Source organism: Aquarana catesbeiana, linkage group LG07 (genome assembly GCF_042186555.1).
Source record: "Aquarana catesbeiana isolate 2022-GZ linkage group LG07, ASM4218655v1, whole genome shotgun sequence".
Classification (NCBI taxonomy): Eukaryota; Metazoa; Chordata; class Amphibia; order Anura; family Ranidae; genus Aquarana; species Aquarana catesbeiana.
This window is the reverse complement of record NC_133330.1, coordinates 27,793,249-27,817,213: the sequence shown is the minus strand read 5'-3', so window position 1 is coordinate 27,817,213 and position 23,965 is coordinate 27,793,249. Positions and strand designations below refer to the sequence as shown.

Sequence of the window (23,965 nt, the reverse complement as noted above, 5' to 3'; positions counted from 1 at the left end):
CTCTGGATTTTTTTTTAAAGTCGGCACCATTGGCAGCCGAGTAAACCAGGAAGTGACGTTGTGATATCGCTTCCAGGTTACTACATCGGAGACCCGATCAAAGCCGATTCCAGCTTTGTTTGGGACTCCAGCTAGCCGGCGGATTTGCCGGCTGGTCGCTTGTGTCTCGGGAGACCCTCGCGGAGCAGCGGGAGGGGGCCCTGAGCTTCAGCACGGTATGTCGGACCTTCAGAGCACATGTGACGGTGACATCACCGGCTGCATTTATTGTGAATATCTCCCAAACACTGCAAGTTTAGCCTTATTATAGGCTTATTTGTAGGCATATGTTAAAAAAATTACTTTAAGCCTTAATAAAAGACCCGCAGCAGTGAATTTGTTTGCATTAGTATAGGGACGGCACGTCCATTAAGGGCGCTGCCCCCTCTGTCACACCATGCCATATACGACAAATGGATAGACTCATGCGTCGCGTGAATCTATCCACTGGCCTTCACTGCCACCCCCTATTTAGGGGTTCGGCCCCTTTTCAGATGCACTATACCAGTGATGGTGAACCTTGGCACTCCAGATGTTTTTACATTTCCCATGATGCTCTTGCATTCTGCAGTGTAGTTGAGCATCATGGGAAATGTAGTTTCAAAACATCTGGGGTGCCAAGATTCACCATCACTGCACTATAGGCTCTAGTAGGCTTCAAAAAATGTGGACTTGGAGCGCAAAGCATGGCGTTCGCAGTCCACCCAGGCGTATTAGAAAAGCACATTAATATTTGCTTTTCTAACACTAAACTGCCTCTCCGCCAACCAGGAAGTGCGGGTTCAATACTGGTCACCTGATTGGTTGAAGGCACACGCGATCCCATTGGCCAGCTAGCAGAAGCGAAGAAGAGATTCACGGAGGACACAGGAGCCATCGCCTGACCCGCACTCCCCGTCCCACAGCTCTCCGTCACCCGCTGCCTGACCCACCACCAAGATTGGGTAAGCGCCGGTCAGACAGCGAGCGGGGGGTGGGGGGCACAGCGGCTGCATATCATGGGGCACAGCAGCTGCATATGATGTTTTTGTTAACAGTATTTTTCAGATTTTTTTTTTTAGTTTGTTTGTGCCCCCCCAAAAATTTTGAGCACCAGCCGCCACTGCATGGGTACATGTCCTCCCATTGCACTGCCCAGCTAGCAATGCCATTTTTTTAATCAAAAGCTTGCAAACTGGCCTTAGGATTCTAAATCGGTTTATTTAAAAAAAAAAAACATTTTTTATAATTAGCTGCACTGTGTAATGGTTTTGTACAGAGCAGGCCCAATCCTCCTCTTCTCTGGTCCCCCGCCGGCGTTCTGGGCTCCTTCCCCCTGCTGAGTGCCCCCATAGCAAGGGTTTTTTTTTTTTTTTTTTTACCTTACTGCATAGAATGCAGTGAGGTAAAAAACAAAACAAAAAAAAAAAAAAAAAAAAAAATCTGTCTTTGGAAACACTTTAAAAAAGGGCCAAGAAAAAGTTTCAAGATTTCTGCTCCAGACTTCCATGGGGTTCAGGGTTCGTTGATATCAGGCTGGGTTCATGGATTCTCCCATGAACTGAACCCAACCCCGTTCACGAATCCACAGGATTGTAAACTCACACTGCTACCATTTGCACAGTAACTGCAGATTAAAGTGCGTCATCCCTGGGGTCATAAAGCGATATTTGCTGCCAGTAAAATATTTCTATAGTTCAGAATGCACTGATGTAATGATATTGCCTTGTACAGGAAAGCTGCTATATGGATTTTCAAAACTAGTGACCTTTAAAAAGCCAGTGTAATAGGCCTTTCATTTCTGTTTTCTCTACCTGCTGGGCCCACTCGAGTAAAGCAACATGTTTATGTTAATGCCATCATCCACTGAAGCAAAAGTCAAATTCGGCGATTTCATTGCAGACTATGCTACAAAGTGTTTATGCTACAATCCCAAATTAAGAGATTGAATGAGTAAATGTTCCTAGGGAAACTGCAGATTAAGGCCTCATGTACACTGCAGCTCAAAGAAGCTCCTACAGGCTTGTGAGCCGCTTTGAGCTTTTACCTGTAAGCTCCCCTCCATGTTGGCCTATGTATCCGTGTCTGGAGTTTTCAGTTTAGTGGCAGGGGAGTTTAAAGACCGAAATAAACTCCTTTAAAAAAATTCAACTAAAAAAACCCGCAAGACAAAGGCATAATGAGCTAGTATGCATAGCATACTAGCTCATTATGACTTACTTACCTGAGATCCTTGCCCCCGCAGCGGTCCTTGTTCACCACTCCGGCGGCCGAAATCCCCCCGGAGGGGTTACTTCTAGGTATCGCGGCTCCTGCGCTGTGATTGGCCGGAGCCACGATGACGTCACTACCGCGCATGTGCGGGAGCCGCCGGTAACGGCACAGTACAACTGAAGCAACGGCACATACGTACCATTGCATGTGCCGATGACGTCGGCACAAGCAAATACAGAGATATCTCCTAAACCTTGGAGGTTTAGGAGATATCCAGTGTAGCTACAGGCAAGCCTAGTTATAGGCTTGCCTGTAGTATAAAGTGGTTGTAAAGGGTTTACAACCACATTATGCCACTAATCAGTATACACCATCAGCACTGCCTCCTATTGTAGTGTCCCCCTCTGTGTGTGATTTAAAAAATAAATGCTGCAAATACCTCATTTCACAGCCGAGACTGCAATCACGACTGGCCAGCTTTCTCCTTTCCTCCTCTCAGAGATGCAGAGGGCGGGGCTGAGATTCCCCTGCTGATGTCAGTCTGGAGCGGAGGAGGAAAGAGCGGCTGGTCATGTGATCGAAATCTCAGCTCTTAAAATGAGGTATTTACAGCATTTATAAATCATTCACAGAGGGGGGCACTGCAATAGGAGGCAGTGCTGATGGTGTATACAGCTTAGCGTTATGAGAGCAGCAGGAGGGGCAGCTCACACAGTCAGAGAAGGGAGGAGGGAGGACGACAGGAGCAGACAACAGGCTGCTGATGACCGAGGCATGTAAACTGACCATGGTGTCAGGGCTCAGCAGCCATGATACACCGTTGTCAGTTTACAGAGGGATGGGGAGAAACTGGCAGGATCAGCCAGGTTTTTTTTTTTTGTTGTTTGTTTTTAGGTGTTACAGGGGGGCAAATGACAGGACAAGCACTGTATCATATAACCTGCTTTAAAGGAGCAGGATCAATTTTTTCTTTATGTTAACAAATGCTTTAAGCATAAATGCTCAAGAGTGCAAAAACTAGCATTAGCACGCGTTACCGTGTTAAAGCAGGGTTCCGGCAGTTATTTTTTTTGTTTTTTCTTAAAGTCAACAGCTACAAAACACTGTAGCTGCTGACTTTTAATAAGGACACTTACCTGTCCAGCGAGCCTGCGATGTTGGCCCCCCCGAGGCCAATCCGTCCATCGGATCGGCCGGCGGCGCCTCCATCCTAACTAAGGGAAACAGGCAGTGGAGCCTTGCGGCTTCACTGCCAGTTTCCTACTGCGCATGCGTGAGTGGCGTGGCGCTCTGTGAATGGCCCCGTTGTTTCCTGGGACACACACATGTCCCAGAAGGCAACGGGGCCGCTCACCTTAGGAGGAGGAAGCGCCACGGAATAGGAAGAGGCAGATTAGGAAGACTACTGAGCAACAGGGGTTTCGGGCAAGTTAAAAAAAAAATTTTTTTTTTCTTTTTTTTTTTTTTTTTTTATGGATTTTAATGCCATTTCCTTTTTTAAGGTGGACCTCCACTTTAATGTAATCGAATGGCCAAAATTCTGATTAACAGAATGCATTAACCTCAGACGTGGGAACACGCATGCAAAAACGTGGCTATACATTTTGGATGCTAAAAACACCTGTAGGGGAAAAACGTGTGCATGAGGACTAAACACTAAAGCCCCATACACACGATCCGATTATCAGACGAATGATCGTCGGTTTTTTTTTTCATGCTAATCTCACATCAAATCTGATGAGTTTACTAAAGTCCCTAAAATTCACCGTACGACAGAATAAAAATTCGGAAGTGATGTCATGTGTTGTATTGCATTTGTATTGCACTTTCGAACAACAGCTGTACTAATCAAACGAAAAAAATTTCCGTGCATGTCCGATAGAATAATATCAGATGAACCGTCCTGATCGGCTCTCAAAAGCTCTGTACTAACGACTCGATTATCGTACGATCGATTCGGATGCGGCATTTTTCGTAAGATTTTCGGATCGTGTGTACGGGGCATAAAATGGTTGCTCTAATTAAAGTGGAGGCACGCACGCACAAATGTTTTGTCTGTCAAAGCAGTTTTCTAAAGTTAAAGTGGTCGTAAAAGCAGATGGTATTTTTACCTTTATGCATTCTATGCATGAAGGTAAAAAAACCTTGAGTGTGCAGCTCCCACCTCAGCACCGACCCCCCCCCCCCCCATAATACTTACCCAAGCCTAATCTTGATCCAGCGATGTGCACAAGACCCGAGGCTCTTCCTCCTGAGTGGTTGAGATGCAGCAGCAGGAACCATTGACGCCCACTGCTGTCAATTACAGCCAACGAGGGAGGGGCAGGGCTGAACCACACTACTGGGCTACTGGTAAAGGCCTGTACACACGATCAGAAAATCAAAAGTTAAATTTTGTTCGATGAACAATCTGCTGATTTTCTGATCGTTAGCATGGTGCTTTGGACAGCTGATTACGAATTTTCGGAACGACAAAAACTGGATGTGCAGGCTCCAAAATGTTTGTCTGATGTGAACACAATGCCCGATTTTCATTTCAATAGTATGGTTTTTGGCCGAAAAAAAAAAAATAAATAAAATCGCAAGGGCAAAACTACTCATGCTCAAACAAAAAAGAGCACATACAAAACAATTCAACGCATTAAGTCGGATGTTGAAATCTGTCATACAAAAATTTTCTTATGGCGAGTAACCTCTTCACTTTCGATATGAGACTAGCATGCAACAAAAAAACTTATGAAAATTCGTCCAATAATCTGATCCTGTGTACAAGGCTCAAGGAGAAATCTTGCTCCATCTTCCCAAACACTGGATGATACAGATTATTATTTGGAGAATATTGCACCTCTCCATATCACTCTATGGACTTTTGGTGTTTCTGGATATTCTTTATTTTTATTAAAAATTTGTCATATTGAATTGTGATAATCAATTGCACCATTTAACAGCGCAAGATTTTTTGTTTAATTGTTTTGGATATTGTGGTGTGCAATGCTGTGAGTGCTGCTGTTATTTTTCACTTTTTACACAATTTATTGATTCATTTATTATTTGTAACACATGTGTTCATTTATCTACCAATTTTTCCCCCATTTACCAATTTTTGAATACTGCTTTAAAAGTATGGGAATTTTAAGAATTATACTTACTTAGGTGGGTGCAGCATCGGTCTCTAAGACTGAGAACCGAGCAATCAAACGCCGCCGATCGCTCAGTTCTCACAGCTCCCCCAGCAGAGAGCTGGTGACTGTCAGCCACTGGCTCTCTGCTCTGCGCCCCCCCCCCCCCCCCCGTTCACTTGAGTGCTGGACTGTGGAGAGGGTGGGAGCATCCGGCTCACTCAGAGGCTGAGCCGGGTGTCGGTCCAGGCATGTGGGTGGATCCTGACCATATGGTCACAGTCTTTCCCCAGCCTGGGCTGACTCTGACATCAGCCGACAGCGGGATTAAGCCCGTTGTCTGCTGAAAACGGGTCACAGAACGAACTACAATCCTGTGATCCACAGGAGCTTTGGCTGTACTTCTCCTTTAACATTCAAGCCAAAGTTTAGTGTTGCTGCCGGGCAAATAGAATTTACTGAAAGAGGTCAGCAATTCCGATTTCTCATCAGGTTTACTTTAAAATCTAACAGTTGCCTTTGGCATTTCCCTTACGAGCCAGCGCTCAACGTATGACCTGCCTAGTGGCATCAACAACACAGAATGATGAAAAACATAAAAATATGTCACGTCTCTTTCCAATCAACTGTATAACTACAAGTAATGGGCATTACAACTTCAATCCCAAAAGAACCGGAGAGCCGATTACCGCCTTTCTTTTCTAGAGTCAGCTTTAAATGGAAGACGAAGTTATCTGAAAAGTACCGCGCTCTGCCGTTAATGAAAACTCTCTATAAAGTTTCTTCCGAGACCCCTTTAAGGAAGGTCGCAGTAAAAATAGTTCTCCTTTCCTGAACTCTGAAAAAAAAAATTCTCCATTTTGGTAGCAGGCTTGCGATTTTTCACAGATGCCTCCCTTTATCAGAGGCCTTGCTGGAATAGAAGGTCACAGCAGCTGTTATCACAACCTCAGGATTCTACAGCTAAAGAATAAATTGGATGTTTTTCTTTTGTATTAGCCTTGGGATTCCTGCAGCAAGGTCAAAATAGAAAAATTTTGTAAATCTCCACTGGAAGAATTTTCTTTTTTTTTTTTTTTTTTTTTTTTAAATACCAGGCTGGGCAAAAAGTGTTGCTTTTATACTCTATACCTAAAAAGAAGCCGATGTTTCTGTGAATGTGTTCAGAAAAAACCCAAGCTTTTTCCTGTTAGGGTTTGCTCACACTCGTGCGTGGATCTGCGTTTTTCTGTTTTGGAAAAAAAAAAAGCCAACCACTTCTAGGGCACACAGAAAACAGTTTTTCATGCAACCTGTAAAAACATAGCCTCTGGGTAAGCTGGAGTATGGAAATCTGTACCTGTCAGAAAGTCTGCATTTACCCATCCTGCACCTCAGCTCTGTTTCAACACACCACAGCTCTGCTGCAGTGCATAGAAATAAATGAAAATTAATTGTGAAATAGTAAAAGGGGGAAAAATAAAACAAAAAAAACAAAAAAAACAAAAAAAAAAAAACAAAAAAACACTTATTTGGAGCGGTTTGTAAATATTAATTTTTTTTTTTAAACGAGTTATGTTATACTTACCTGCTCTGTGCGATAGTATTGCACTACAAGGCCCCAAACCTCCTCTTCTTGGGTCCCTCCTCCGGCGCTCTCAGCTCCTCCCTTTCTTTGTGTGAACCTCATAGGAAGCCGCTGATAGAGAGGGGCGGATTTCAAACAATCCTGCTACATCAAGAAGCACCCATTAGATAAAAGTATAGCTAAAAGGCAAAACAATTTTTTTCAGTTTTGAATAGAGTGGAGATGGATTAGAACCCGTCAGATTTTATTGCTGTCTGTGCTCCCTATTAGGGAGATTCACCCTCTCCATTTGTCCCGTTAACCATTATCATTGAAAGTGAAAGTAAAAAAAAGCCCCAAATTTTGGGTTGTCCCCAGAAAAGTAATAGGAGAAATCTTCCAATGGGGACACTAGTTCTGGTGACCTGGGGGAGACCATGCTTCAACATTCTGAATGGGTGCAACATGAAACATGGTCCAACTGGGGGTTCCGCCACGATCTACCATTCATCACAAGCAGGTGAACAGGAGATCCCATCCCCCACATAGCGGACAGGCTGCAGAACGTAGAGGAAAAACTGACATCACTGTCCTGCACTGATCCCAGCCGACCCTCCCGTCCATCCCCGAAGCCTGTGTGTGACACATCACTCAGGAGGGATGAGAGAGGACAGCAGGAATCGGCACACAATATAACATCCAGCAGCTTCCCTGAGCTACTCTGCATGAAGAAAACCGCTACAGATCCCAGTAATGTGCTTTCCAGTATCCTCCTGCCCCCCCGGGTACTGTGTTGTACTCTCCTGCCCCTAGTACTGTTACCTCCTGGCCCCCCCCCAATACTGTACTCTGCCACCCCATACTGTTACCTCCTGCGCCCCCCCCCTCCCCCCAGTACTGTACTCTCCTGCCACCCCATACTGTTACCTAATATCCCCACTCCCCCCCCAGTACTATACTGTGCTCACCTGGTGCCCCCCCCAGTATTGTACTCTCCTGCCACCCCATACGGTTACCTTCTGCCCCCCAGTACTGTACTCTCCTGCCACCCCATACTGTTACCTCCTGCACGCCCCCCCCCCCCGTACTCCTCTGCCACCCCATACTGTTGCCTCCTCTCCCACCCCTCCACCCCCAGTACTTTACTCTCCTGCCGCCCCATACTGTTACCTTCTATTCCCCCCACCCCCCAGTACTATATTGTGCTCTCCTGCTGCCCCCCATCCCCCAGTAATGTACTCTCCTGCTACCCCATACTGTTACCTTCTGTGTCGTCGCCCCCCCCCCCCCCCCCCCCAGTACTATACTGGGCTCGCCTGCACACCCCATCCCCCCCCCTGTACTGTGGTAACTTTTATTACTCATTCTATTGTTTAATGCTGTTTCTAAGAATTATTATATCTACAGCTTGTCGATCACATCAATGTTCCCTGAGGTGTAAATATGAAAATTTCAGGGGTTCCCCAAGATCTCAAACTTTTTTCCCAAGGGTTCCTCGAAGGTAAAAAAGGTTAAAACAATGGTCTAAAAACAAGGAAAGGGTATAAACAAAAAAATAAATTAAAAAAAAAAAAAAAAAAAAAAGAAGATTCCCCCTTCCACAAAAGCAAGGTGGCTGGAGAAATACACCCCCCACCCTCAGCCCACTAGGAGATTTTATGCCATTAGAATACAGTGGCTGCAGCTGCTGATCGACAAAAGTGTTCCAACATTTCCGATCGACTTCTGTCAAACAGGAACAACTACACTACACATGATGAATATTTAAATCCATCTAGGATCGGCTTTAGCCTTTAACATCCCCGCCAGTTTGAGAAATGTCTCCAGACAAGGCCAGATAAACAATTCAAATCCACCTCCAATCTAAGAGCTTAAAAAAGCAGACCCTCCCCCACTGCAAACCCGTCCACAAACTTTCAGCTGGCAATTAGGTCTTCAATCCAAAGTGTATCTAAAGGCAACACACTGTTAGAACGTTTGTCAGGTTTTATTGCTGTGCCCTCCTATGGTAAATTCACCCAATGGGGGAAGATTTACTAAAACCGGGTAACATACAGAACCTGGTGCAGCTTTGCATAGTAACCAATCAGCTTCTAACTTCAGCTTCTTCAATTAAGCTTTGACAATAAAACCTGGAAGCCGATTGGTTTCTATGCAGATCTGCACCAGACTATGCACCAGTTTTAGTAAATCTCCGCCGATGTGTCCTGGAGAATGTTATCACCAAGACAAAAAGTGGTGGTAAATTTTACAGACGGTACCAAAACAAGCAGTAAGTAATTGCCCTTTGGTACAACAGCTCACGGGCCATCTTGCGCCTGCAGCACCGCGTTACATGACAGATTCTCTTATACCCGACAGCTTAAAAACACACAACCACCAGCATGAAAATAATCTTCAAAAGCATCAGGACACATCGTTACCTGCTATGACCTCAACCACTAATTGTTCATCTGATAATAGAAATAATTGCACTGACTTTTAAAAGATAAGGTCCAATTATCAGATAACCTGCTAAAAGCCACTGATCATGTTACTATGTTCCTGTTATAAAGGTCATATAAGGCCATCAGCTCACCCCTCCTTATAACCAAGGCCAGCCTTATGAGGTGAAATGGTTCGAAACCAGATTGTAGCTTATATGTAGAGAATATAAGAGCCTAATAACACATAAAACATTTGTCAGAAAACCAAGTCCTGATAGATTACTTCAGGCTGGCCCCTTTTGCAGGTCTATGTAAAACATGAAAAATAAAAAAGGTATTACTGGATTTTAAACAGTATAAACACTGTCTTGCCTTGCTCTGCGCATGCTCAGTTGGCTTTCTATTAGGCACTGCCGAGTTTGTCGATCTGCTGACACGCTTAAAGTGTGTTAAAGTGGAGATCCACACCAAAAAAAAAAAAAAAAAAAAAATGTATGTGCCTAATAAAAAAAATAAAAAAAAAACACCACACACATTTGGAGAAAATATTTTTTTTACTCACCTCTAAATGCCTGTTGCTAGGGGGTCCCTCGTAGTCTGCCTCCTTCGGCGCCTGGGCTCCTGACGTCACTTCCCTCAGCGCAGGAAGGGAGATCGCCTCTCCCCCCTCCCTCTTGTCAATCATCTGGGACACGCAACTGGTCCCAGATGATTACGCGGCCAGTGATGGCGTGCGCATGCGCAGTGGGTGCCCGGCTGTGGAGCCACAGGCCGGCGCCGGCATTTTAACACATGGGAACACATGATCGGTCTCCTCTTCCCTGACAGGACGTGGATCTGTGTGTTTACACACACAGATCCATGTCCCGGCACTGTTACCAGCAGACGCGGGTGCCTGGCGGACATCGCGGTCGCTGGGCACGCGCACTGGCTCCTGAGTGACGTGGCAGATGTGCCCCCTAGAAGGCCGGGAAGCCCAGGACATCATATGATGCCCGCCCAGAATGGGAGATCCCTCCTGCGGACGTCATTTGACAATAACCGGGATGTGAAGTGTTAAACAGCACAGTGCTTGTGCTGTGTAATCTGCCCCTCTCTAAGCTGCAAAAAAAAAAAAAAAAAAAAAAAAAAAAAAAAACCTGCACCCCTCTCTGTACTGACCACGAAAATCAGGGCTGCTGAGCCCTGACCACCGTGGTCATTTTGCATCCCTCCATCATCCTTTCCACTCTGTGTGTGTCTGCCTCATCCACCCCCATGCCGAATCCCCACCGCTATTAGTACAAATAAAAGTTTATAAACCGTCACTGCCAGCCCCTCTAATATAGTTAGGCAAAGCACACTGTATAAGTATTTTTTTTAAAAATGAGCATTGTAAATACAGTTTTAGCTCGATCTTCAGGCCGGTCACGTGACTCTCAGCTGGCTTGCAGGGCTACTGCAGGAGGGGCTGAGTGGCCATGTGATCTCCCCGGCTGATGTCAGAGGAAGATCTCGAGCCCTCCTGCAGAAGCCATATAATCGGATGTACAGCGGCCGTGAGTCATGTGACCGGCCTGAAGACCGTTCTACATAGGCATTTACAATGCTCAATTTTTTTTTTTAAAGACTTCTAGAGTGTTTTGCCTAGCTCTTATAGAGGGTCTAGCAGTAAATTTTCAAATGTGGATTAACAAACCCTTTAAAGAGGATTTAAACCCTCACGTGATTAGTTAGGACACCAGCCTTTTGATGGTTTGAGGACCCAAACAAAATGTGACAGTTGGCAATCCAGGAATGTAACTTTTTGAATCCATTAAAAGGAGACGTACAGCCAAAAGCTATGGTTGGGGGCGAGCAGAGCAGAGAGCCGGTGAGATTCAAATGATCGGTGGCGTTTGATCGCTCGGTCCTCAGTGTTGGAGCCAGCGGGGTAGCGATGCTGCATCCAGCTAAGTAGGATTCCAAAATAAAAATGAATCCCATACTTCTTTTAAATTGATGGGTTTACTTCCGCTTTATGAGTTCAGGGGCTCTGGGCTTCAGCAAAATAGCCTCCAGCAAGAGGCAATTTACAGCACAGGTCCTCCCAGAGCTGAGCGGAGCAGAAGAGTTGAAGTGCAGGGGACCAGTTCACATCTTCCTGGAGATCGCTACTGAGCGGAGCCCCGGCCACCTCCCATTCCCACACAGCGCCCCCTGGAGGAGTCAGACATAGCACCCGGACAACACAAGCCGTCGGAGCAGCGTGCATGGAAGCCTGAGCTGGGTGGCGGGGCCCAGACACTAAACACAATGAGCCAACCCTGACTGGATATAGGTTTGGCGTTTCCCCTCATAAGGAGATTCAACATGTGCATTTGACTATACTACATGATGGTCCACAGGATCTGTTAAGAGGCTTGAGCACTTGGTGTTAGGACTCTTAATTGGGAACACTAGTGGGACAAGTGAATCGCAAACTGTTCCTTTTGAACTTTTGTTGTGCACAGATCTTTTTTAGCCCTTGCATATGAGGTTTTATGGACTTTATTTTCAATTATTTGATGATATTTTTCACCTATGTTCTTAGGTGTAGTTTGAGATCACTATATCTATGCTTAATGCTGATTCTAAATTTTTAGCGGTGCTTTATACATTTATACTAATATTGGTAGCATAATTAACGTAGAATTTATGTTCCTTGCTAAAGAACTTTTTTTTTATCAAGTTATGGGTAAAGTTCTGCTCTAATGCAGCAAAAATGTTTTGGTTTTGCCGAATGAAATGTCAAGTAGAAATCTCATTCATTTATCCAACTTTCAGTGCATATATATATATATATATATATATATATATATATATATATATATATATACACACACACACACACATACACATATATATATATATATATATATATATATATAGTGCTACTTAGATGCAACTTTGATAAGGGTAGCATATTTTATTGGGCCCATATTATACTGGAATCGCACCAAAGTGGTAGAGGAACCTTTTCTAAAATCACCTGCTGGGACACATTGATGAAAGCAATGCTTTCCCCTGTCATGCGATTCTGTGCGACTCAAAACGCATCTGAAACCTCACTAGTGTGAAGCAGGCCTAAATCCTTCATTCATACATACAGTGTGGGGGGGGGATATGAACCCCTGCTGATTTTGTACGTTTGCCCACTGACAAAGAAATGATCAGTCTAATTTTAATGGTAGGTTTATTTTACCAGTGAGATAGAACATAATATCCAGAAAAAACACATTTCAAAAAAGTTATACATTGATTTGCATTTTAAAGAGTGAAATAAGTACTTGATCCTTTATCAGCAAGATTTCTGGCTCCCAGGAGCAATCTTAAGGCCGGGTTCAGACCGGTGCGACAAACGCTCTGACATTGGGAGCTCATGTCGCATGACATGTGAAAATCAATGTTTTCCTATGGGAGCCATCTTAACTGGTCCGACACAAGTCGGTCCGACTTTGAAAATGCTCCCTGTACTACTTTGGTCCGACTTTGATCCTACTTCAGCCCACTGACTATCATTGAAGTCAGATCAAAGTCGGATCGCTGTCTTGCATGATCCGACTTTGGCATGCGACTTGTGCTCTGATGATCTTGAGGGGGAACTCCGCGCCAAATTTTAATTAAAAAACGGCATGGGTTCCCCCTCCAAAGAGCATACCAGGCCCTTCAGTCTGATATGGATTTTAAGGGGAACCCCCTACGCCGAAAAAACAGCGTGGGGGTTCCCCCAAAATCCATACCAGACCCTTATCCGAGCACGCAGTCCGGCCGGTCAGGAAAAGAAGTGGGGACGAGCGAGCGCCCCTCCCCTCCTGAACCGTACCAAGCCGCCTGCCCTCAACATGGGGTGGGTGGGTGCTTTTGGGCAGGGGGGCGTCCTGCGGCCCCCCCCCACCCCAAAGCACCTTGTGATCCAGCCGCCCCCTCTGCACTGGTGAATCTGCAATGATGGGCACAGGGGAGGCTGCAATGATGGGCACAGGTGAGGCTGCACTGGTGAGGCTGCAATGATGGACACTGGTGAGGCTGCACTGATGGGCAAAGGTGAGGCTGCACTGGTGAGGCTGCAATGATGGGCACAGGTGAGGCTGCACTGGTGGACACGGGTGAGGCGCGTTAGTGGGCACTGGTCACGCTGCGTTGATGGGTACAGGTGATAAAGTTGTTAATATTTATTTGTGCAACTTAATTCTGCATAAAACATTTAAGTGTAAATTTCATGAGATTAATGAGCACGTGTGTAGGGGCGGGATATGGCAGTGGTTGGGTGGGGCAACTGGTGGTGAGTAAGCCTTAAGGCCTGGCTGGTAGCTCAGGGCTTGAAATTTTGAGTGAGTGTACTGTATGTGTGTGTAATTTATATATATATATATATATATATATATATATATATATATATATATATATATATATATATATATATACACACACACACATAGCTTCACTTCATAGTGTACATGCTTTGCAACACTAACATGTATTACCAAAAGCACAGCATGCTCCTCTTGGTATGCTAGGTATGGGCTCCCTTAACTCAATAAGCATGCACAAAACAGTGCAACAGTGTGAACTGAGCATAAAAGGTAAGTAAACACATGAGGTGTACATAATCTTAAAAGAGGAACTTGAGTCCCTTTTGCTTTGGCCTCGCCACCCTTCTTAGGCATCGCCATCTTTTTTACTCTGGCACAAATGTGCAGCTGTGTAAAGATCTCTATGCCCAGCCTTTGTGTCCCAACAGAACCCTGGGGCACATCTGGCAGGATCTGAAGCCCTGCGACATCTGCACAAGCAAAAAAAAAAAAAAAAAATTATTGGGGGGGGGGGGGGGTTGTAATTGGGTGAAGGGTTGCTTTAACATGCCCCAATCCACATTTTAAATGTTTTTAAATCTGCAAAAAACAGGCAGTTACTACTGTAAATCAATGGGATTCATAATGTGGAGTAAAAGAGAAAACACACGACACAAAGGCCAACATCCAATTGGCAGCTAAAAGAAACAGCTTTTGTTAGCTCCTGTTTTCATAAATCACACCCAGAGCCTCTCAGAAAAGCAACAGATATCCCTAAGGCACTAAAAGCACAATCAGCTAAAGGCAACATATGTAAGGGGCTAAACTTAACACTAATCCTGTCACATGACACGTGTCGGGGAGATCCAGGATTAGAAAATACAAGCTCTGTACACCTGCTAGGCATGCAGCAGAGGATTCCACTTTTGGTTATCAACACAGCTGATAGTAATAAAATCCATCCAAGAGTTTTGTTCCCTTACCAAAAAGAAATATACATACATACATACATATGGCAAGTGTGTCCTATTACTGATAGGCGATGCACATGTCGTGGGCCTGTCCAGAGACTGATAACCAAATAGCAGACAACCGTGTTGGTGTGTGAATAGAACAGTGTGTGGTGATGAAGTTTCTTGTGAACAAAGGCGTAAAACCCCTGGATATCTACAGAAGACTTCAAGCAATAAGGTGTCCGTTTATGAAGCGGTGAAAAAATTTCACCGCTTCATTCTCCGGCATTCTCAGCAGATGCCAGTTTATGAAGCGGTGTAGATCGCTTCTCCTTTTGTGAAGTGAAGAGATCTACAAACGCTTCAAACAGTGGAGAACAGCCCCTGATACTGGAATCTCCTGAGACTTTGAGATTACAGTACCAGAAATTCACAGAAACACAGATGTCCATTTATTAAAGTGGAGGGCCACCCTAAAAAAAAAAAAAAAAAAAAAAAAAAAATTGCATGAAAACCCCTAAAAGTAAAAAAAAAAAAAAAAAAAAAAAAAAAAAAAAAAAAAAACATTTGAAAAAAAAAATTAAACTTACCTAAACCCTTGTTGCTAGGCAGTCTTCCTAATCTGCCTCTTCCTATTCCGCTGCGTGTTCTGCTACTCGGTGAGCGGCCGCGTGCTGTTCTGGGAACAGTGTGTGATCCCAGAACACCACCGGGCCATTCACAGAGCGCTCGCGCGTGCGCAGTAGGTAACTGGCAGTGACGCCGCAAGGCTCCACTGCCTGTTTCCCTTACTTAGGATGGCGGTGCCGGGATCCGAGAGCCGAGGGATGGGTCGGCCTCAGGCGGCCGACATCGTGGGCACCCAGGACAGGTAAGTACTTATTTAAAGTCAGCAGCTACAGTGTTTGTAGCTGCTGACTTTTAATTTTTTTTTTTTTTAGGTCCGGAATCCCGCTTTAAGCAGTGATACATTATCACTGCTCAGTACATAGACAGACGGCTTGGTTAATGCTAATAAAATAGAGAGAGAGAGACAGAGAGACAGAGAGAGAGAGACAGAGAGAGAGAGACAGAGAGAGAGAGACAGAGAGAGAGAGACAGAGAGAGAGAGACAGAGAGAGAGAGACAGAGAGAGAGAGACAGAGAGAGAGAGACAGAGAGAGAGAGACAGAGAGAGAGAGACAGAGAGAGAGAGACAGAGAGAGAGAGACAGAGAGAGAGAGACAGAGAGAGAGAGACAGAGAGAGAGACAGAGAGAGAGACAGAGAGAGAGACAGAGAGAGAGACAGAGAGAGAGAGAGAGAGAGACAGAGAGAGACAGAGAGAGACAGAGAGAGAGACAGAGAGAGAGACAGAGAGAGAGACAGAGAGAGAGACAGAGAGAGAGACAGAGAGAGAGACAGAGAGAGAGACAGAGAGAGAGACAGAGAGAGAGACAGAGAGAGAGACAGAGAGAGAGACAGAGAGAGAGACAGAGAGAGAGAGAGACAGACAGAGAGAGACAGACAGAGAGAGACAGAGGGCATGGTTACTATCTTGGGGGGGTCTGAATGAGGTATAAGTTAATAATCTTCCTCTTTCCTCCTCAGATCCCCGGGATTCCCTCTTCACCACCTGATTCTCCACTTCTGAGTTGATGAATCGGGGAGGGTGAATTCTGACACAGATCGCCAGTGAATCACTGAGATCGCAGCTACATAAACTGTCTGTTTCTGTGTCAGTCAATGAGGATTCTCAGTGTGCGGAGATAATCGGCGGGAGAACATGTTCAGACTTGTTCTCCCTCAATTATCTGTTTCATAAACCGTTTATGGACTGATCAGTGGGGATCCTCTGGATCACCGCTGTTCACTGCTTCAAAAAACGGACACCTAAGACATTTGAATGGTGTAAATGTTTCAAAGATGGCCGTATGTCCATCAGTGACGATCCCGGCTGTGGTGGTTCCCAGCCCACAGCAGTCATTCATGTGAACATTCAGCGGGTGGAACGCCTGATCCTGGATAACTGATACAAAACCCATCATGAAATTGCACAAGAGACCAATATTTCTGTGGGAACGGTGAACACAATTATACTAACAGTTGTGTTTTAGCGCATGCTGGGTACCAAGACAGCTTTCTGCGTTTTGACTGGCACAGAAGACTTCAAGTCTGCACTGCACTGAATAAGCGTTTTGACAAGGAAGGCCAGGATTTGTTGCAGTGGAAGCATACAGATTCACCAGCACCAAAAAAAAATAAAAAAAATTTAAAAAAAAAGTTTAGAAAAATTGCGTCTGCAGATAAAGTGATGGCAAGCGTGTTTTGGGACAAACGTGTCATTATTCATGTGGATTTTCTACCTCGTGGTGCCACCCCTCAAAAAAAAAAAAAAAAAAAAAAGGTTCCTCGGAGGTCAGCATTTCAGCACTGATGACGAAGTGAAGCAGGCGGTCCTTGGATGGTTCAGGCGGACTGACAAATCGTTCTATGCCAAAACTTTCCAGATAATAAACGCTGGGATGAGTGTATAAAATGTAACAGGGTAGTAGGTCGAAAAATAAATGCAGTTTCCACTCCTTGAGACTTTTTTTTTTTATATAATAGAAACTCAAAAGTCCCAGTTTGATTTGAGCACCCCTTGTACACACACACACACACTGTACACACTATATATTTTTTCCCCCTAAACTTGCAGTTTCGTCAGAACTTGCCGGTGACATCATTGCTTTATACAGTTGAACCTCGGATTACGAGCATAATCCGTTCCAGGAGAATGCTCTTAATCCAAAGTACTCCCATATCAAAGCGAGTTTTCCCATTGAAGTCAATGGAAAGGAAAAAAAATTAGTTCCGCATTGACTTCAATGGGATGCAATACCGCATGCGGTCGGGGGGGGGGGGGGCTGCTGCGCCGGAGAGCCTCGGAAACGGCTGGAAAGGCCGAGGACACGTCAGCTGACCTTGGCAAATGTCGGAAAGGCTCGGAAACTGAGTATTGCCGTGTCTTTCCGAGCATTGCCGAACAGCGGAAATCGGCTGCAATTGTCGCTGTTCGGCTCCGGCGCCCCCGCACGTCAGGCCAAATGCGGTACTGCAGGCCCTATTAGGTTGATTTCTGCTCGTCTTGCGAGACACTCGCAAACAGAGTCAGAATTTTTTTTTAAAAGTTGCTCGCATTAAAAACACTCTCAAACCAAGTTACTCCTAAACAGAGGTTCCACTGTACCTGCATTGTTTACCAGACCATGTGTTCCCTGGCCTGTCAAACAACGCAGACTCCCAGAATAGCCCATTACAGTGAGCAGTGACAATTAAATCAAAGCCACTGCAAAAAAAAAAAAAAAATGTTAAGACGGGAGGCCAGGGTAACAGAGGGAATAGCGGCCACTGGTCTTATAAACCAGATGTGAAGGGGACAGAGCGCATTTCATGAATCAAAGACGTCTTGATTTCGAACTGCCCAGGCGACTATGTATGGAAACAAGGTATAAAAGCCCCTTTCTAAACACATTAAAATGTCTGCCCGGGGGGGGGGGGGGGGGGGGGGGGGGGCTGGGGGTTCAGCTTTAAACAGGAGAGGTCTCTAGTGCTGCTGTGAAAAGCTCAAACTGGTTATATTCCCAGTTTGTATCCTGATTTATACGACTATAATGACTCTGCTTAGTGCGATCACATAATGGGGACAATGGAATGAATGAAGTTTCATTGAAGCCGGTGTAGTAGAGTATTCACACCGACACGTGCAAAGTGACTTTATACAGGATCTGTCAGATTATGGAGTTCATTACTGACTATACCAATAATGACAGGTTTTTTTTTTTCCTTTACATTAAAAGCCAATTTCCATGCAAACCACTAAATACGCAGATGAAATTGATATACCAAAAGGATTTTTATTTGTCCATTTAGTCCTGAGATTTACACAGCTCTGCCACACAGTACAATTCTGTCTGGCAAGGCAAAAGACCCGAGTTTTCTCTTTTACAGGTTAAACACTTACAGGTCTAGTCCCCCCCCCCCTCCTCACGCTGAAACACACGTGAGCGTCTCCTCCTGCTTCTATTTTCCCCTTCCTAAAGCCTGACACACACTCTCCGTTTTTATTACATTCAACACAGCGATGTTAGTACAGCGATTTCCCTCCCCTGAGCTATTGTGTTCTGACAGAGGGACACGCCCCCCTCACCAGAACACTCCTGTCACTCGTTTTCCAGCGTGCTGGTCCAACAGACGCCGGCCGCCATACACATGGGCCAATTGTCGGGCGGTATTTATTGAACCGGCCAGCGTTGCCTGACATTCGGCCTGTGTGTTCTAGGCTTAAAAGAGTAAATTCACTTTCATGGGGAAAAAAAAAAATAGCAAATAAAAAAAAAAAAAAAATATTGCAACACAAGTCATTGTAATTGAAGGTTATTAAAAATGACTTTTCCTTTTCAATTTTCAGCCGCTGTAATTTTCTGTAAAATGCAATATGGCCACCTGGAGGTGTCCTGTACATAGATGGTGTACAAAACGTCCCCTGGAAACATAATTTCCTGCTTGTGCAATTGGCTCACAGATTTTCCCAAAAGTCTGCACTAAGGCCCTATTCACACCTCAGCGTTTTGTAGCTTGAAGCCTGAAGCTCCAGGAGGAGAAAAAAAAAAAAAAAATAGATTATTCTCTATGGAGATGGTTCACATCTCTACTCCATGACGCCTGAAGCCAAACGCCTGAAGTTCAAAAAAAGTTCTGGAGCTTTTTTTGTATTTATTCTTTTTACATTGGTGACCTTTTGACCTGTACAAAAACGCAGCAAAAAAAGGCGACTTTCTGCCTGAAAACGATACGCTGAGGTGTGAATGCAGCCTAAGATGCAAGTCAGATTTTTGGCATCCCCTGCAACAAAATCTTCATTTGTGGTGAGATACTCCCAAAAAGAAATCATGTCTAAGGCCCAGTTCACACTGGTACGATTGTACAACTGTCCTCCTACATCGGTCCTACCTCCACCCGCCTTGAACGAACAGGATGCGATTTTTGCTCCGACTTTGAGATAGTCCAACTTCTCCTCTGACCAATCAAAACAATCCCAGTGTGACAAATTCCTTTTCCTGCTGCTGTAATCACCATGTCAGATGGTTAGGACGAGGATCAGACTTCAACGATATTGACTGGGCTGAAAACGAACCAAAGTAGTGCAGGAACCTTTTCTAAAGTCAGACCGACTTGTGTTGGACCAGTTAAGACGGCTCCCATAGGGAACCATTGATTTGTACACAACATGTGCTCCCAAAGTCAGAGTGTATGTCGCACCAGTGTGAACCAGTGTGAACCGGGTCTAAAGGGATGCAGACCCAGCAGATTTTCTCATTAGAGCCCTACAGCTGCAGCAGCTGGTTGATAATTATGAAACCATTCCCATTAGACTCACTTGACACAGAGGAACAAACAGGGATTGCTTCAGAACAACAAAAAGGTAGGCATCTGCAACAAAGTTAGCTAAAATCCCTGCAATGTACAAAGATCACCCAGAGGGGAACGTCTTTTTCTCAACAAAAAGTGGAGTTAATCTTTAAGCTCTTCTATACAGGTACTGCAGGAGGCTGAGATCAGGTAAAAGTCAAGCACTTACAGTGCACGCAATTAAAAAACAAATGTAATGATTTTTTTGAGTTCATGAATACAGAACTACATTATTTGTGTCATTTAGATCTGCATATAGTTCAGTTTTAAAAACTGGGTCTACGGTGAGCCAAATTTATCCAAAATTTGGAAAGTTCATGACGCCAATAAAAACTTTAAAAAGCATGGTGATTTGTGATTACATTTTTAATTTAGGTTTTAAATTTTTTCCCTCATTTGGTTATTTTAGCCATTCTTTATATCCAGTGTAAATATTTTTGCAGACAGACACAGTATGTGACAAACAATGACATCAAACCACCACATCATATAATATAGTAAAAACGTACCTGATACTCTTCTGCTGTATCTGTTTATGACAGGAGCTGTAAGAAAAAAAAAAAAAAAAAAAAGTATAGGTAAGTCACTAATATCAAAACAATAGTTATGGTGAGAACTAAACCAAACATTCAAAATTTCGACCCACAAATTTTTTGATTGCAATCTTTTATGCCAGACGTCTGTTATGAAATAGGACTGCATCCAAAAACAAGAGACAAAAGGAGCCGCTCTCTTGATGTGCATCAGAGCCTCAGCTCTCTGGGGAATCTTCTTCCTCATTGGCTGAGACAATCACAGCCAGTGAGAGAGAGGGGGCGGGGCCGACCCGCAGCTGTTTGTGAATAGACACACAGAGCCGCGGCTCGGGAACGAGCCTGCTTGGGTGCCTCCTATTGCAAGCTGCTTGATTCAGGGGCATTTGGCAGGAGGAAGGGGCCAGGAGCGCCAGCGGGGGACCCGAGAAGTGGAGAATGTGGGGTGCTCTGTGCAAACACCACTGCACAGAGCAGGTGAGTAGAACATTTGTATTTATTTTTTTTAAGAAAGTCTTCATTATCACTTTAAACCCAAAAGCAAACATTTTGTCAATCAAATTCAGTGAGGGAGTGGGTGGGGCCAAAATAATCGTACTGGGTGTGTCAATACACACATAGTGCAGTTGGGGAATCGAGCCAGCAAGATTATCCCCACCCCGTAACAAGCAGCTTGCTGGGACAGGCGGGGTGTCAGGTTCTTAAAAGGTGGAGAAGCCAGGAGCGCTGATGGGGGACCTGAGAAGAGGAGGATCAGGACTGCTCTATGCAAAACCATTTTCACAGAGCAGGCAAGTAGAACACGTTTATTATTTTTAAAAACATGAACCTTTAATATCACTTTATTTTTATCTTTATTTTTTGACTAAGCAGAGGAAAAATTCTAAGTATGAAAGTTATCATTATGCCGACTCATCAAGCCACTGAAACGGTTTACTAGAAAATAAAAAGAATGAGCGAACGTGGATAGATCACAATAAAGCGCACCCCATCCCTGAATTTTTAAAATAGAACAGATTGGATGGGACTATAGCGATGCAATAGAAATCAAACCAAAGAAATATTATAAAAATCTTCAATTTTTATTAATTTTGTCTAAAAAATAAAAAAAAAAATTTAAAAATATTAATTGAAAAACATAGGCTTAAAACCTATAAATCTTGTCCGTGAACTGTTTAGAGCGGTATATAGGCGTGGATCTTGCCCCAACATTGGGCTATCTCAGGAATACAGGGCTAAGACCCCAAGCAGATAGCATCCCCTGAGGAAGCCCACTATTAGGGTGAAACATGTTGGGATCCACGCCTATGCCACTCTAAACAGTTCACGGGCCATATTTATGGGTTATAAGCCTATGTTTTTAAATATGACTTTTTTTTTTAGACCAAATTAATATTGAAGATTTTACAATATTTCTTTGGTTTGATTTCTATTGCGTTGCTATAGTCCCATCCAATCTGTGCTGTCCAATTTAGAAAATGAAAGTCCTTCAGGCCTTTGCAAAGCCATCGTCTAAAGTCAATTGTTGATTTGGCTAAAATGTGAGCTGTTTTTGGTCCTGCAACACACACCTGGCTCTACAAAATTTGATTTTAAAAAAAAAAAAATTTAATTAATTTAAAGTTACTGAGCTAGGTGTATCATCTGAAACACTGAACACAACCGGTCAGATTTGGTTAGGATATTCAGGAGTAATGAACAAGGGAAATATAGTCATGTGTATGGCCAGCCCGCTGTTTTTTTTATTAGGATGCCAAAGCAGCCTTATGCATGCTGGCCCTTTAAGAGCCACATACCGGAACACTGAAAACAGCTGACTGGTGCAACCCTTCTGTCAATGCTCAGCAAGTGGTGGGGTTTTTCATTTCAAAGCCAAAGGGGGGAAACCCCTTTAAATGTGAGAACAGGTAAGAATTTACAAAGCAAGCAATGTTGTACAAGTGCCAGTTAGTGCATAGTATTCCTTTCGGACCCAGTTCGTATAAACATCCCCTTGTAAACTCTAGTTTGAGCAAAAATAGTGTACAGTGACCCCCCAAACAACTCTTTAAAGCTGAACTCTGAACAAAAAAAAAAAAATATATATATATCCCTCAATATCCAGAAAGGATAGACATTGAAATGTAGAGCTTGACAATTTCACTTCTAGAAGCAAGTTTATTTTTATTTTTTTTGCCCGTTATTGCCTTTTCTGCACACATTTAAAAAATAAATTTTAGGCCTGAAGATTACATAAAACCCTCAAACATTATATATTTTTTGAAAGCAGATAAAAAAATATAAGTCAAGGATGCACCAAATAGATAGATACAACATGTCAGTATTTTCCATAGGCGACGCTTTAAATGCCCCCTAAAAAGTTCGTTACAAAGGAGGTCTGGTTCTACAATTATTGCTCTCATTCCGGCGTGTGCGGTGATATGCAATGTGTATTGCAAACAGCGTTTTCAGGCGTAGGCACCCTGCTGCGTGCGTTTAGGTTTGTGCATGCGTATGTGAGGGTGGGGGTTTTTGGTGCGACTCATTTTTTACAATTTAAAACAAATTTTTTTTTTACTTAATTTAGAAGACCCCGCATCTCATCTCTCCCCTGTGCTCCACTGAATGGAATGCACATCCCGCTGCATTGCATTCTATCCCAGCCTTGATGGCCGGGAAAACAACAGGGATCCGGAAGCGACATCACACGCTCCCAGCCTTTAAGGATGAATGGCATCACACCAATGCACAAAATAGTCCAATAGTATTCACATGTTATCACAGCACAACATTGTGCACTGAGCCTTATTGCTGTAAGTACTTAAATGCCTACTATACTCATTGGTCTTCAGGCAGTATTGTAAGCAGAAGACTATAGAGCAAAGATGGAGAACCTTGGCACCCCAGATGTTTTGGAACTACATTTCCCATGATGCTCATGCACTCTGCAGTGTAGTTGAGCATCATGGGAAATGTAGTTCCAAAACATCTGGGACGCCAAAGTTCACCATCACTGATATAGAAAGTAGGCCTATTCTATCACATCATGTAAACGTGAGAATGGAAGTCATTGAAAAAAATAATTGAAATTCACATTGGGACGTTTCTCAGGTGCCTGTAAAGCGCCTCCCCTGCAGCCCCCAGTGTGAGCTCCCGAGTGCTTTCACGTTGAAAGGGTGCCGTTAAAGTCCTGCAAGCAACGTCTTTGGGGCAGTGGTGGAGCGGTGTTTGCATCGCTCCGCCACTGCCCCTGCCCATTGAAATAAATGGGCACCGCTCCTGAAGCGCCTGCAAAGCGCTTCGGCAACGGCACTTTTTGGGCGCATTTAACCCTTTCTTCGGCCGCTAGCGGGGGTTAAAAGCGCTCCGCTAGCGGCTGAAAAGCGCCAATAAAACTAGCGGTGCTTTACCGCTAACGCGGCCCGCTGTAGTCACTTGGGATGAGGGAAGACA

At 44.2% G+C, this 23,965-nt stretch overlaps 2 protein-coding genes across 2 annotated transcripts in view; both read right to left on the bottom strand.

The window, feature by feature from the left end:
* NCKIPSD (NCK interacting protein with SH3 domain) overlaps positions 1-23,965 on the bottom strand; it is a gene marked incomplete in the record, with an annotated part of 558,334 nt that overhangs the window by 190,275 nt on the left and 344,094 nt on the right.
* LOC141102404 (cAMP-dependent protein kinase type II-alpha regulatory subunit-like) overlaps positions 1-23,965 on the bottom strand; it is a 49,698-nt gene that overhangs the window by 20,577 nt on the left and 5,156 nt on the right. The window contains exon 2 of the mRNA XM_073591363.1: positions 20,510-20,586. Within this exon, the coding sequence (XP_073447464.1) occupies positions 20,510-20,586 (77 nt within the window). The remainder of the gene's footprint in view (positions 1-20,509; positions 20,587-23,965) is intronic.